This window comes from Pinus tabuliformis, chromosome 1_2 (genome assembly GCF_031772625.1).
Source record: "Pinus tabuliformis cultivar Carrire ecotype Pingquan chromosome 1_2, CPIR1, whole genome shotgun sequence".
Taxonomy (NCBI): Eukaryota; Viridiplantae; Streptophyta; class Pinopsida; order Pinales; family Pinaceae; genus Pinus; species Pinus tabuliformis.
The window spans coordinates 243429462-243444283 of NC_142298.1; the positions used below are offsets into that span (position 1 = coordinate 243429462).

At 37.1% G+C, this 14822-nt stretch overlaps 1 protein-coding gene across 1 annotated transcript in view; it reads left to right on the top strand.

The window, feature by feature from the left end:
• The window catches only part of EBS1 (EMS-MUTAGENIZED BRI1 SUPPRESSOR 1), a 446396-nt gene that overhangs the window by 210805 nt on the left and 220769 nt on the right, over positions 1 to 14822 (top strand). The window contains exon 24 of the mRNA XM_089394973.1: positions 2483 to 2630. Coding sequence (XP_089251099.1) covers positions 2483 to 2630 — 148 coding nt within the window. The remainder of the gene's footprint in view (positions 1 to 2482; positions 2631 to 14822) is intronic.

Consider the following 14822-nt stretch of genomic DNA (forward strand, 5'->3'; position numbering starts at 1 on the left):
ATTCAAAATTCATGTCAGGAAATATAATTTTAAGAGAACATGCTAACATGGAAAATAAGAATTCAAAATTCATGTCAAGAAATATAATTTGAAGAGAAGAATGCAATTTTGTTACTCATATCATCAACAAACTTTATAAATGGCCAAAAATTGATAGATTGTTGAATCAACAATGCACATTTATTCCTCGTGTTTTATGTTATATACCATTGAACCACTTATTTAGAGCAAACACAGGTTTTTTGTGATGAGTACATTTGAGTTGCAAAAATGTTATTCCTATGACAGTCTTTACCATGAGAGCCTGCAGAACAACTCAGTGCTTGTATTTTCTGGCAGATACCTCGGAAGCAACGACCTAGAATCACTATCTCAAATATTGGTCGATTATTGGACACCATAAGTTTGTGAAATTCCAGATCGTCAAGAAATTGTATCAGTTGTGTATCATATCTGTTAGGTCAATCTTTACGATGACATATTACAGAGAGAGATGATCTATATGATCATGGCATGTATATGGAAAGCAGCAGTGTATTACATGTCTCACCTTGACCAAATTTTTGGATGTATGATTCCATGGTTCCTGCTTAGGTTTATGAAAGAATACTAGATTTCATTCAGTTCATACAATGTCTTGCTGCTGTCTAGATGAAAGAATTTCAGCCATGTTTAGAGAATGAACCATTTCAAGAAGTGGAGGCTTGTAATGTACCTGCTTGGTAATAAAATATATAGATGGATATAATTATTAGCTATTACTAATAATAGGAAATGCAGTGGATGCAGACCTTAGTAAAAGTGTCAAGGAAGCTAGATATTCCTTGGGTGTATGTTCTTGTTGACTCAGGTCTTCATGGAAGCATATATTTTTTGAATTTGGCTGCACAAGTTACGTTTGACAGTCGGTCTTTTGAATGCTTGGTAGTTTCCATGGTAACATTCCCTCATTTTTTGTGGGATATTTTTAACTAATTAGTATTTTAATTCCCAGAACTGTGAATTTGTTGATAGGTTTGCAGTTAGGATGATTAATAACTGGTGAGAATTAATAGGTAAAAGGTGGATAATTATCATATTTGTATATTTCCATTTGAAACTTCTGAGTTCTGAAGACAATTTTTAATCAATCATTCTACTAAACATTCCATCAACCACCTCATTAAGTACTCTCAATCCCAATTATAGATTGAGAATTCAGAAATCGAAGGGGCTGGTTATCAATGTGTATGACAGTTTCTTACCAAGGCTGTAGTGGCATGCTGCTTTGGTGCTTGAACGAGTGCATACAAATTTAAAACTCCTTGCTATGTATGCTTTAGTTCAGCTTAGCTTGTGATATAATTTCAGAATGGTATGCAACTGGGCGACTTCCTTGCTCTAAGAACTATGCTAATGGCATATCGTGAGGGATCAGTTTCTATCTTAGAAGGATACTGCAGATCAGGGGGAACAGGCACATGTACGTGGCAGGGAGCTTCCTTTAGCATCTAACAGGTTTTATCTTCTTGAAGGCTTCATGTGGGAGTTTGCTTATTTGTCAGATGGTTTGAGGGTGAGCTATGTACGAATAGTGATGAATGAATTTCATGCTACTCAGAAATCTCTTATTATTGGAAACGGTGTTAGGAATATGCCATTCTTTCACCTAAGTAAGGAAATTGTCTTACTAATTGTCATGAGTAGCTGTAGATAGAACTAATTTATCTTAATCTAGCTTCTGTTCAAGATGAAAATAAGCCTTCCGATATCTAAAATCTAGGCAAACATTGATTGAATCCTTTCAATAGCTTTGCTTCATTGCATGTAGTGGGTTAAGTGAAAAGACTGACTGTGGAAATGGAGTCGTTTTTCTCAAATTTTGTGAGAAAAGTACATTGTTTTGTAAGTTCCACTATTTTGAGTAAATAAGTTTTTTGGTTGTTTAGTTGTTGTTACTTTTTTAGTTCTTTTACTAATTTTACTTTTCTGTAGAAAGCTGTTTTTTCCAGTTAGAGTATTTCTTGTTAAGGGATCTTGAAGTTGCAAGTTTTGTTGTTAGTCAGTGCAGCATACTAGTTAGTAGTATGTTATATATTAGTGTTTTATATTCTTAAGTGTGGAAGTGTTAGGTGTGCTGTTAAAGGAAAGTGATATAAACTATAAATGAATTGATGGATGGTAGGGAATAATTTAATTAATGTGGTGCATTATCTGTATACATGTAAAGAGCTCTATGGCTGACTTCTATAAAATATTGGAGACAATACTGGGCATTTGGAGGAAATTGAACTATATTTTAGACCTGGGATTTGAAGTTTTGAGTTTTAATGTGTTGTGTTGCTTTTTGAAATCTAATTTTAGAAAGACTTTTCTTATTCAGTTTATTGACTTCTATGGAATTCAGTATGTACTGATTTTCATTCATACAATATTTGGTGTTTGCACTGGTTACTCTTTCAATGCCAAAAGTGATGATAAATCTTTGTTTTTGCTTTTAAAGTGCTGTTATCCTGGAGGAGGAGAATGCCATTATACACATTGATGCTGTGATTGATCCTTTGAGCTCCTCTGGTCAAAAGATTGCTCCACTTCTTCGCCTACTACAGAGATGGTTTCAACCTAGCATGCGGATTGTTATGAACCCTGTGGTAAGATTCTTAAAGAATTTTTTTTTTTTTTTGGGGGGGGGCTATCAATTCATGGACAATCCATTTGAAATCAATCGATTTTTTTGTTCATAGTCAAGGGGCAATGTGGCAGTAAATGACACGGAGTTTAGAAAGGAACACAAATCAGGAAAGTAGGGAATGCTATATTTAAAGTGGGAAGTCTAATATAGAAGAGGATGCCAAAGAGGGACAGTGAGTTTACGAAATAGAAGGAAATGGGGAGATAGGATTTTGAATGTCAATGAGGATGGAAAATTCAGTTGTGTATCAAAAATGTAGTGCATTGGTCTGTTTGCGTTGTCATTACTGAGAAAAGTATCTACAAACAAGTTCAATAGGTCAAGCTCCATAGATATGTTAGATTAGGGCATGGAAAACTCTGAGATATTTACTATTTAGCAAACTTGGTCAAAATTGTAGCTTTCATGATCGACCCATTCATGGTCTGAAGTTATTTCCCCTACAGAGATATGATAGATTAGGGCATGGAAAACTCTCAGATATTTACTATTTAGTAAACTTGGTCAAAATTGTAGCTTTCATGATCGACCCATTCATGGTCTGAAGTTATTTCCCCTAGTTGGTGATATAATTTATTCATTAAACAAGCCTTTACACTATCAGGAGACTTTATAGGGGAATATGGAACCAGGGCATTTGAGTAATTGGTTTAGGTCATTTTGGAGACAAACTGTAGTTGTGATGTCACCTTTCTGTACTTCTACTTGCTAGTGAGTTGGAATATGCTAGTTGTCAATCACTTTACTGTACTTATTCTCTCTTTGATATGTGGGGCCTCTTCCATACATTTGGTTATGGGAATATTGAGACTAGGTATCATGGCTGTTTTCTATAATTGGTAGTTAGGTGTCTCCCTCACACTTTAGAAGACTTTATGGGGGATATAGAATCAGGGTATTTTAAATTGAGTGCTTGTTTGGATTATTGTGGAGACAATTATAATGGGTCCATTTTGATATTCAACTCCCTTGAGCATGGGGAGATGGTAGTTGTCAGGCATTTCTTGCTTACATACTTTTTCTGTCATGAAGATATTGGCACTATCATTGGTAGTTAGATATCTTACCTTACATGGTATAGACTTTGGTGAATATGTATGTTTTGCACTACTCTCTTTTCTCATATAATATTTATTTTATGTTTCTTTGGAATTTATTACTCGTATTTTACATTTCCTGTTTTATGTGTTTGCTATTTAGTATTTAGTTCTTCTGGTGATAGATATACATTTTTATGCTCCTCTCAGAACATAAGATTTATGACAGGAATGTTGGAGATCATTGCTTGGGTGCAGATAGGTGTACATCTACTGTGTCATTTGACATTTTTCATGTTTATCTGTTATCAGTATGGGTATGCTTTTACATGGGTGAGATAAAGTTATACCTGTCTACCTGTCTATTCTACATGAAAGGCTGTCTATGTAGGAACCACTAGTCAGTAGTGTTTGCAGAAAACTTCTTCAGGATAGATGTTTGCGATATCTATTGTTTTTCATGGAGTTGACATTTTTTTCGCATTATGCGTCACCAATTATCAAAGGAGCGGATTAGGTTGTTCACTTGACTGTAATTTATTTTTCAAATATTCAGTCATATATATCTCCCTTACTAGATTTTTGTCTTGTAACTGTTGATGTTTGTAGCTTGGTCTGGTACTTCTGCACAGGCTTTGTCTCTAGGTGTGGTGAAGACACCCGTAATTTCCCTAGGTACTTGCTCTCGTGTGAGCAGGATAATGTAACTTATCCGAAGTCTAACTTAGGAAAAAATATATATTACTATGTTGGGTTATTGAGCTAAAAGAAACTTAGGAAATATAAATAATTTACTTTAGCAATTATGTTTAACTGTTCATTTCAAGTAAGACGAGATCTAATGTTGACCGTTAGTCACTTTGGAGTTTAGTGTTAGGTTTATGGATTTAGCTCAATGAAAATTTATAAAAGCAAGGCTAGGGAGAAGAGAAAGCCACACTACAAGAGGACAAGATTGAGAGAGGCATCTCAGTGAGTAGTGTGTTGAGTCCTAAGGAGTGCAGAGAGGCTGGAGATCTAGATCTGCAGAGAAGATTGAGCACTGACCAGGGCAGATCTGCTGGTTCAGATCCAAGTTTATTTGTAATCCGTGTTTGTTCAGTTGGGCCATTATCCCAGGCTGAGAGCCCAAGTAGGTTCTGAATTGTTGTTAATCATGAACTAATTTGATTGGGCAGAATCTGTTTGTGTCATGTTTTTGTAGAGATTGGTTATTCTGCTTCCGCTAAGTTAAGAACCTATCTGTGTAAATTATTCAGTGGATATTCTTTCTGCTAGTTTAGTGATTTAAGGAGTGCTAGGTGTAATGGAAATTAACAGTAACTGCCCCCTAATTTGAGCCATTTATGCACTCGTTGCTTTTGTAAATAACATGGTGTGAAATTCTCTAGATATAAAGTTGTATTACACTTTATCTTTGTATATTTTTGGATGTAGATAAAATTATCTAATTACCTTATCATATTCATCTTTGTTTAGACGTGCTTTGTATTTAATAAGCTCATGAGTCATTATATTTGCAAAATTTTCTCATTGGATTTTGAGATGGAGCCTTTGGTCCTGTGAGCCTCAAATTATAATAAGAACCCAGGAATGTCTTATCCATTCTCATGTCATGAACATTAGAGTTATGCATGTTCCTTCCTCCATGACCTCTTGCTTTGTTGTTAATGCCCTTGTGATGATGTTTATAAAAGATGAATAAGTGATGCTTATTGCATCTTTTCTAGAAGTAGGCATCATTTAGGAAAGCAAATTGCTTGATAGTTTATATAATGTTACCTTTTCTTAGATGCTATTCACTGATCTAGCTTGTTAGTTCTTGTAGTGAATGTGTTAGGAGTAGTGTTATTGGAACTGACTAGACTGGACTAGAATCGACCAGTCTGGTGCAGTTCACAACGAAGAGTGGTCGAGCTAGTTGTTGAATTTGGTGGTTTGAAGCGAACAAAGTTCCTTCTATAGATTAATTACTTCGGAAGACTTGGAATATAAAGATATCCATGAGGATACTAGAATATATATTAAAATGTATGAATAAGAATTGATTTTACAATGAGAACGAGAGGCTTGCTTATATACCAAGCAGGGTTCTCTTCATGGGGAGTGATGTCTCATTTAGACCATCTCTTCAACCTAATTACAAATTAACTAATAATTATTTATGATTATTGTGATTTACATTATTTCCTATATGTTTATTCATAACATTGCCTTCCTCCTCAAAAAGCTTTGTCCTCAAAGCTTGTTAATGAAAAAGGATTGATCTCTTTTTCGGCTTCGAATGTCTTTCTGTCTCGGAATTGTCATCTTTGTCGATACATGTTGATATGATCCTCTAAGTGACAAACAAAACTGTCTCACTGAGAAATGATAAGACCATCCTAGATTAATCTTTTGTGTAATATTCTGATCACCGGAACTTTGTAACGACTTGTCATCATAGGACTGGATTGAGGTTACATCACTTTTCTTTGGAACATCAATTTGTTGTTTCTGTTTTGAATGGTCTTGATATGTAGCATGGTTGATTTGTCTACTCTCATGCCGATAGGGAACTTTTTTGCTTTGACATTCCCTTATTAAGTGTGGAAATTTTTTGATTTACTTCAAGGGACGATGTTGTTGAGTTGGTTACAAAACCTTCACTTGGGATGTTAATCATCTGAATTGCAACATCTAAGTGTGTCGTTTCTTCAACTGACTTGTCTTCTTGAGTTGTCATATTCACTGGATTGGTATTTGTTCCCTTATCTTCAACTTGGACTATTACGATTGGAGATTTCAATACTTCTTCTTGAGTGAATTGTTCTAACTTGTCTCTTAATGCTTTCTTATCATCCTTAAGTTTCTTAATTTGAGTGAGTAAACTTTGATTATGGTTTCTCAGACGTAAAAGTTCTTTGATTTCTGATTCATCAATCTTATTTTCAATGTTTTGACTTTTGACTTTTAAGTTTTTCATCTTTCAGATCTTTGATTTGTTCTAATAATTTTTTATTAAGGTTCTTTAAACGCAAGGTTTCCTCTTCTTGTTTTGATAAGTGCTTCTTGAGTTCTTTCTTTGTGATCTTAGTCTTCTTCACTTGTGCCAGTAATTTTTCAACATGGTTCTTGAGATGAGATATTTCTTCATCCTTTTTCTATTACTTCTATGTAATGCATATCCACAAGATTTTTATGTTCGTGTTCTAGCGCTTTCTTGTTTTGCTGAAGTTTGGCTGTTTTGCCATTCTCTTGATCTTTTAGCTGCACTTTCTTGGTACAATGGATTACATTGTTTTGTGGGAGTGGTGATGGACGTTCAACTTGCAATTGGGATTCCCATTTATTTCTCTCCTCATTAAAATCAACATGTTGTCACTCAAGTATTGCCATTATTTGTTCTTTATCTCTTACGAATGATTTTTGTTCATTACTTAGAGATTCCATATTTTTTTTTTCTTTTTTCATTTTCTTCACTTCTTTTAACTTTGTCTGGAATCTTTCTTAAATTTTATTTAAATAACCCCTTTCGTTTATTTAAAACTTCCTTTTATCTTTATTAGGTACTTGCTTCAGATTTTTTTTATTGAATTCTTGATAATTCTTATTTGAAATAGAATTCTCTCTTTTTTTTTTTAATTAAATAATTATTTATTTATTTAACAGATAACTATATTAAAGTTAATATATATTATAGTTTATTAACTATATTAAAATAAATATATAATATAGTTAATAATGAATGATTTTTTTTGTTTTTTTTTTGTTTTTAAATATGGTTGATAAAATACGATGATACCTCGTGACTCAAAACCCTCTTGGCGACGTTTCGTACCCAGTCACCTTAGGAACTGCTGTGACGTTCTTCGTTGACCCTTTGAGTCAGATTTTTGACAGTGTCTGCGTCGAGGTCACAACTACGTCGAGAATTTGTTACATTGTGGATAGATAGGTTGCAGTAGACGCGACACGATGGTTAACAGATGATGAGCGTGGGCGGAGGCTGGAACCAGTGTTGCACACATCGCGATCGGGATTTAATCGGCGGCGGGAAAAAAGCGGAAAAAATCGTTAAAATCGGGAAAAAATCGGAAAAAAGCGGGAAAAAATCGTTTGGCACAAAAATATTCATTTTTTTTAAAAAATTGAAAAAAATTGAAAAAAAATGAATATTTTTGTGCCAAACGATTTTTTCCCGCTTCTTTCCGATTTTTTCCCGATTTTAACGATTTTTTCCCGATTTTAACGATTTTTTCCCGATTTTAACGATTTTTTCCCGCTTTTTTCCGATTTTTTCGATAAAAATCGTTATAAAAAAAAGTGGCGATTTTTATGTATAAAAATCGCGATTTGAATCGGCTAAATGAAAAAATCGCGCTTTTACGATAAAATCGCGATTTTATCGCGATTTTAACAACACTGGCTGGAACTGAGCCGTTGGAGCAAATGTGCCTCCGTTGAAGGAAATTTCTAAGACTTGGTGATTTTCTAATATTTTTCAATTCAAAGTATTTTACCACTCATAGAATTATGTTGAAGCTGGGATTAATAAAATAAAATCGAGTTGTGATGTTTGGCTCTCTCTTGCGACGTCTCTTCAGATTCAATAATTCCCAACGTCCTGTATATAGAAAATTTGTATAGAAATCTATACAGTTTTGTGGCCCAAGAAAGTGAATGGCTTCGATAGTAGCGACAAAGGAAGGTAGTTGGATGGTTGTGTACGACGAAGATATATAGGCAGCAGGGACAGCGGTGGAGGCAGCTGGGGCAGCTACGTCTATGATTGCAGTCGTTGGTGGGTCACGTTGGAGGAGTCACGATGTTTGACTGCACATGGGCCGGATGTGTTGTATAACGTAGACGGGGGAGTGGAGAGGGAGCCCAACACCAGTTGGACCGCGATGTTGCAGGTGGATGCGGTTGGTGGGTGATGAATAGCGGCAAGGGATAAGGTTGCAGTAGACGGCGGACAACAGAGTTGTCAGAATGGACAGGGAGCACGGTAGGGATGTAGGTCAACAAGCGGGATGGCGGCGTCGAGCAGCGGCAAGGGAAACGGTTGATGCGTGTGGGACGAGAGCAGCCACAACGAAGAAGGCAACTGGGAATGAAACGATGGAAGTGAGGTTTGCAACAACGACCGAATAATAATTTTGAAGTGGAGGCTTATTTGTAGCACTACATTGAGGCGGGAAGGGACTCATAGCGACCTGTGGCAGAATGCGGACAGAGGGCCAGTAGGAGTGGTTGCGATGGCAGTTTGCAGGTCGATGGAATCGTCCAAGTGGCAACAACATCAAGGTTACGCTACATACTCCGACTTCCACTGTTGTTGGTACCTACAATTTTGATTTTGATTTTTTTTTTTAATTACTCTCTTTTTTTTTTGCTTTTTTTAACTTGTATGTATGTATATGTATTTTTTTATATAACCTTTATATATATATTATATATATATACACACTCCTTTATATATATATATATATATATATATATATATATATATACACTCCTTTATATATATATATATTTATATTTATCCTTTTTTTTCTTTTTTGATATGGCCAAGGGCCTAGTAGCGACTTGCAGAATGGAGAAGCTCCTTCGTTGTGAATGCTTGATTAACGACAACAAGGTTGTCGGGAGGTTGATGGCCAAAGGCCTGGTGATCAACCAACGTGGCTCTGATACCAAATGAGGTGAACAAAGTTCCTTCTACAGATTAATTACTCCAGAAGACTTAGAATATAAAGATATCCATGAGGATACAAGAATATATATTAAAATATATGAATAAGAATTGATTTTACAATGAGAATGAGAGGTGTGCTTATATACCAAGCAGGTGTCTCTTCATGGGGAGTCATGTCTCATCTAGACATGCCTCTTCAACCTAATTACAAATTAACTAATAATTCTTTATGATTATTGTCATTTACATTATTTGCTATATATTTATTCATAACACGGTTCAACTTGTTTTGATTTGGAATTGATCCTTAAAAAAATTGAGTTTGACTCATGCACCATCATGCCCTAAAGAAATGAAAATATCAAGCAAGAAAAAGTAAAAGAAGTCCCAACAAATTTTGCATATTTTGTGTCTAATGGTTTGAATTTACATTGATGTACATAAATATATACATAATTCAAAGAATTGCAAATTTTATGTATTTTTCATCAATTGGTTCTTCAAACTGTCTTTTTTTCACTCGATTCTTGGTTCCAACTTTGATTTGATGCTTGACTTTTTTGGTTCTAGCTCTCATAACATTGGTTAGAAGGCGTCGTATGGAATTCATTATTCTAGGCTATACTTAGTTGTGCAAGAGTCAATTTCTATAAATTAGGCGGGGTAGATGTTTAAACTCTGTTTGCAACGCAACCAAAATAATAGTAATAATGGTATTAAAATATAAAGTTCAACATCTCAAGCCTGGATCTATGAATTGTCGATGGGGATTGTATCTCTTCTGCCGAAAATCTTTTTCGTAGTACAAAAACTCAAGGAAAGATTTGCACTACAAGGGACTTGATCTCGCTTGGCACATGATAGATCGAAGGTTGAGATGGTTCTTGTATCAACCTAAGTCACCAAATTCAATGAATTTGAAGCTTGAAATTTGAAATTCACTAAATCCTAAAGTGAATTAAATTAATTTAGCTAAGATTTGACGAATTTGAAGCTGAACTCGATTTTGAATTCAAGCTTGAACCTCAAGTGAATAAATTCATCTGAATCTTCAGATTTGGCACTAAAAATTTGATAGAAGATTAAAAAAATGACGAAAACCATAGGCTTGTTCCGTGTGATTTTGCTTACCTCTGTGGTTTTCATCTCTTCCAATGTTGCACTACAACTGTAATAGAAACTTTCTTGAGTTGCTTTGTAACTTCTGACTCTGCAATTTTCCCTCCTTTGTGAGTCTTGACTCTAGTTGACGATTGAGTCGTCACACTAATATCTGCACCCGCAACCGTCCTTTAGAAGTCGACGAGTCTGCTGTAGTGCCAAAGACTTGAACTCGATGCTTTAGCCTGTTGATTTGTCGTAGCATCAAATGTGCTCTAGCCATGAAAATTGGTGGAGAGGCTAAGGCACATAAGATCTCCAAGACCCAGAAATGGTTTGCGGAAATTCCACTCGATTGGAGAGATATTAAAATAATTAATATTTTAAATAGGGTTCCTAAGTCAAAACTTAGGAAAATTAAAATATTAATGGGTATTAATATACAAATGGGTGAGAATGTTCTAAATGACATGTATCAGGCCAAATCTAATCTTAGCCGTTGATTAGAGACTTAATCTCGGCTGTTGAAGACTTAACCGGAAAAGTAGAAGAGGAGGCTTGAGGGTCAGTTGGAGACACACCATATTGATCAGTCAGTTTGATTTTCTGGAGCGTGATTTGCTAAGAGAATCGAACCAGTGATTTGTTGCAGCGAGGGGCAGTTCAGCACGAGGTCGAGAATACATAGCAGAGAGGTAGAGATAGTGCCAGAGACACAACACAGACCCTGTAAAGGCTAATGCAGAGGCAATTGGGAGCTATGCAGAGGCTGAAGAGGCCAATGTGGGTGACGCAGAGGGTCTGAGGGCTGACGCAAAGAGCCAAGGGGTTGACACAGAGGCTTCAGTAGCTGCACATAGGCTAGCAGAGTTGATGTAGGGCCAAGAGGCAACGCTGGGAGATTTTTCGTGGAGCAGACTGAGTGCTGGTGAGTTGGGAAGGGTGACACAGTCCCTAAAGAGTGATGCAGAGCAACAAAGAAGCTTAGAGAAGCTTTCGCTGTCTAGCTAAGGAGTTGCCATTATTGCTGTGGGATCGTTCACCCAGTGTCTGATCAGCGGAAATATTTGTCTCCGAGGAGAGGTACTACTGCCGAGGGCATTCTTTGTTGGGTGAACCATTTTTGGCACTCTAGATGTATTCAAAAACTGCATAATAATAAAACCCTCATATATGTTGCACCGGTTTTCCCGCATTGAGTTTTTCCGGGGACGATAGTCCAAAATAACAATGTCCCTTGTGTGTTTGTCTCTAAGTTGTAGGTAACGCTGTACGGGCAGGAGTTTCCGTATGGAAACGGAAACAAAACGCGGAAACGCATATGGTACGGCCGAGAAACGCGTTTCCGGCGTACTGGCACATTTCTCAAGGCAGAAACGTGGCTAGTACGGCCCGAAACGCGTTTCTCGGCCATACGACGCCAGCCGAGAAACGCGTTTCTGGTGTACTGGCACGTTTCTCAAGGCAGAAACGTGGACACTACCGCCGGAAATGCGTTTCACGACCGTACGACGCCGTTTCCACATGTAGCTTGTGTGTGTGTGTGTGTTTTTTTTTATTATTAATTTGTCTTCTTATTTTTAATTTGGTTTTTCTAATGCCTTCTAGTTGCTTCTAGATGCCTGTCTAAAGTTATAAAAGTGAACTTTGTCTCATTCTCTCATCACACAATTCAGCGAGTCGTTTCTCTTGGAGACTGGCGATTTTAGCAAAGGAGAAGAGAGGAAGAGAGCAGTTGTTTTAGTTGGGGCGTTTTGAGCAGTGAGCAAAGTGGATTTCAGTAACAAGAGCAAGAGATTTCAACATCAGATTTGGAGTGCAGAGTTTCCGGCTGCGACATTCTTGGCTTTTTGGCTCAGCTACAACCATATTTCTCCTCTTTTTTTGGCATTTTGGGGTAGCTTCAGCTACAGAAAATTAATTTGGATAAGCAACACTCATTTTGTTAGTTTTTTCCTACTATTTCTTCAATTTTTCTATGGTTTATGCTGCCAAAAATATGAAAAACGTTTTTTATTTACAAATTTGTTTTTTTAATTTATTTTTGTAGCAATGGCTTCCAACCGAAGTGCAGCTGCAAGTTCAAGCCCTAGGGCCAACCCAAGGGTTGAATATTATCCTCTTTGGAGGCATGTGACGAAGCTTCAAAAATGTGCAGGTGGTGGCTCATGGGAATGGCGATGCAATCTTTGCAATAATTTGTACAAGTGCTCCTACCTAAGAGTGAAGGCACATCTTTTGCATGGAGGAGGACAGGGGATTGCAGGTTGCATAAAAACAACAGATCCATTGGTAAGGAGGGCATATCAAAGAGGGCAAGATGAGGCGGATGGTACTAAAAGAAGGCATGACGACCTTACTCAAGCTCCTCCTCAAGCTCCATCTAACATTGAGCCAAGGATTGTAGTTGAAGCAAGAAAGAGGAGAGTCGGTGCCTCTCAACAACATGAACAACCAACACCCAAAAATACCAGAGGGGCATCCCCTTCAGTTCAGGGTAGCAGAATTGCTAAATTGGTGAATGTGCAAGCAAGAGAAGAAACTGATTCTAGAGTGGCTAGGTGAATTTATGCATTTGGTATCCGATTCAATGTTGTTCGCTCTCCTTACTGGCAAGATATGATAAGGGCAATTAACAAAGCTCCTCAAGGGTATGAGGGGCCCAATTATGAGAAAGTCAGAACCCAGCTTCTAAAAAATGAGGAGGAGCTTGTGGAGGATATTTTAGCTCCAATTCATTCTTCCTGGAGTAGCTCTGGGGTTACCATAGTCTCAGATGGATGGATAGATACAAGGCGCAGACCATTGATAAATATCATTGCCACTTCCCCCAAAGGAGCAATGTTTATCAAGGCAGAAGACTGCTCGGGAGAGGTGAAAGATGCATAGTTCGTTGCTGATGTTATTATAAAAGCTATTGAACAAATAGGGCCTAACAGGGTGGTGCAAGTTGTCACGGATAATGCACTAGTTTGCAAAGCTGCAGGTTTAATTATTGAGGGGAGGTATGACCACATCTTTTGGACACCATGCATTGTCCATAATCTGAATCTGATCTTAGAGGAGATCGACAACAAAGTTTCCTGGATAAAGGAACTCACAGGGGAAGCAAGGGAGATTGTCAAATTCATCACCAACCACCACGAATCTCAGGCCATATTTTGAGAGTACTCCAAATTGGAGTTTTTAAAAGTTGCTGAGACAAGATATGCCTCAAACTTCCTGATGTTGCACCGCCTTGTTGAGGTTAAGCATGCATTAGTTTCTATGGTGGTGAGTCAACTTTGGATTGAGTGGAGACAAGAAGATTCAGAGCGGGGATCTATGGTGTGTTGATTGTGCCTTGATGAGGATTGGTGGAGCAAGGTAGATTTCTTGCTAAAGTTCACAACCCCTGCATTTCAGCTTCTCCGAAGTGCTGACACTAACCAACCTTTCTTAGGAGAGGTATATGATGACATGGATTCTATGGTTGAGAAAACTATGGAAATCATTTCGCAAGAGTCTCCACAAATTTTGTCTGTTGATGATCATTTTGCTGGTTTGGTCAAGAAAATCATTGTTGATAGGTGGAACAATTTCAACACTCCATTGCACACTTTAGCACATGCTTTGAACCCCAAATTTTATGATGAGGAGCTTATTGCTCAAAGCGATGGGAAGAGGAAGGCACCGCATAAGGATAGAGAGGTGGCTAATGGGGTGAAAAAGCCCTTATGAGAATGTTTCCTTCTCATCTACACAGGGAGGTAAAGGAGGAATTTGCCAATTTTGCTGCAGGAATAGATGGTTATGCAGATATATCAGCTTTGGAGGAGAGAAGCACCATGAATCCAATTAGGTTGTGGATTTGTCATGGAGAAAATGGTGTACATTTTCAAAACCTTGCCATTTGTATTCTTTCACAAGTGGCAAGCTCTTCATTAGCAGAAAGGAATTGGAGCACTTCTGGTTTTATTCATTCTGTGAAGCGCAATAGGTTGGGCTCACAGAAGGTAGAGGATCTTGTTTATGTGCACTCCAACCTTCGCCTTGCATCTCGTAGGGGTCCAGAATACAACAATGGTCCTTCTAAATTGGCGCATTTTCTTCTTCAACACCACCATCCATTGTTGAGCATTGTATTGCTTCTATTTTTGATGAGGATTGTTATGATGAGGATTAGTCTTTTGTCTCTATAGTTCTTGCAGCCTTATAGTCTTTATTGTACTTGCAGCCTCATATATTAATATTAAAAAAGGCTGATTTTGAGATTTGGATATATAATACAGGTTGCTTTTGGATATTCCGATATTTTTATTTTCATTATGTGATCATTCATTAGTAAGTGTGA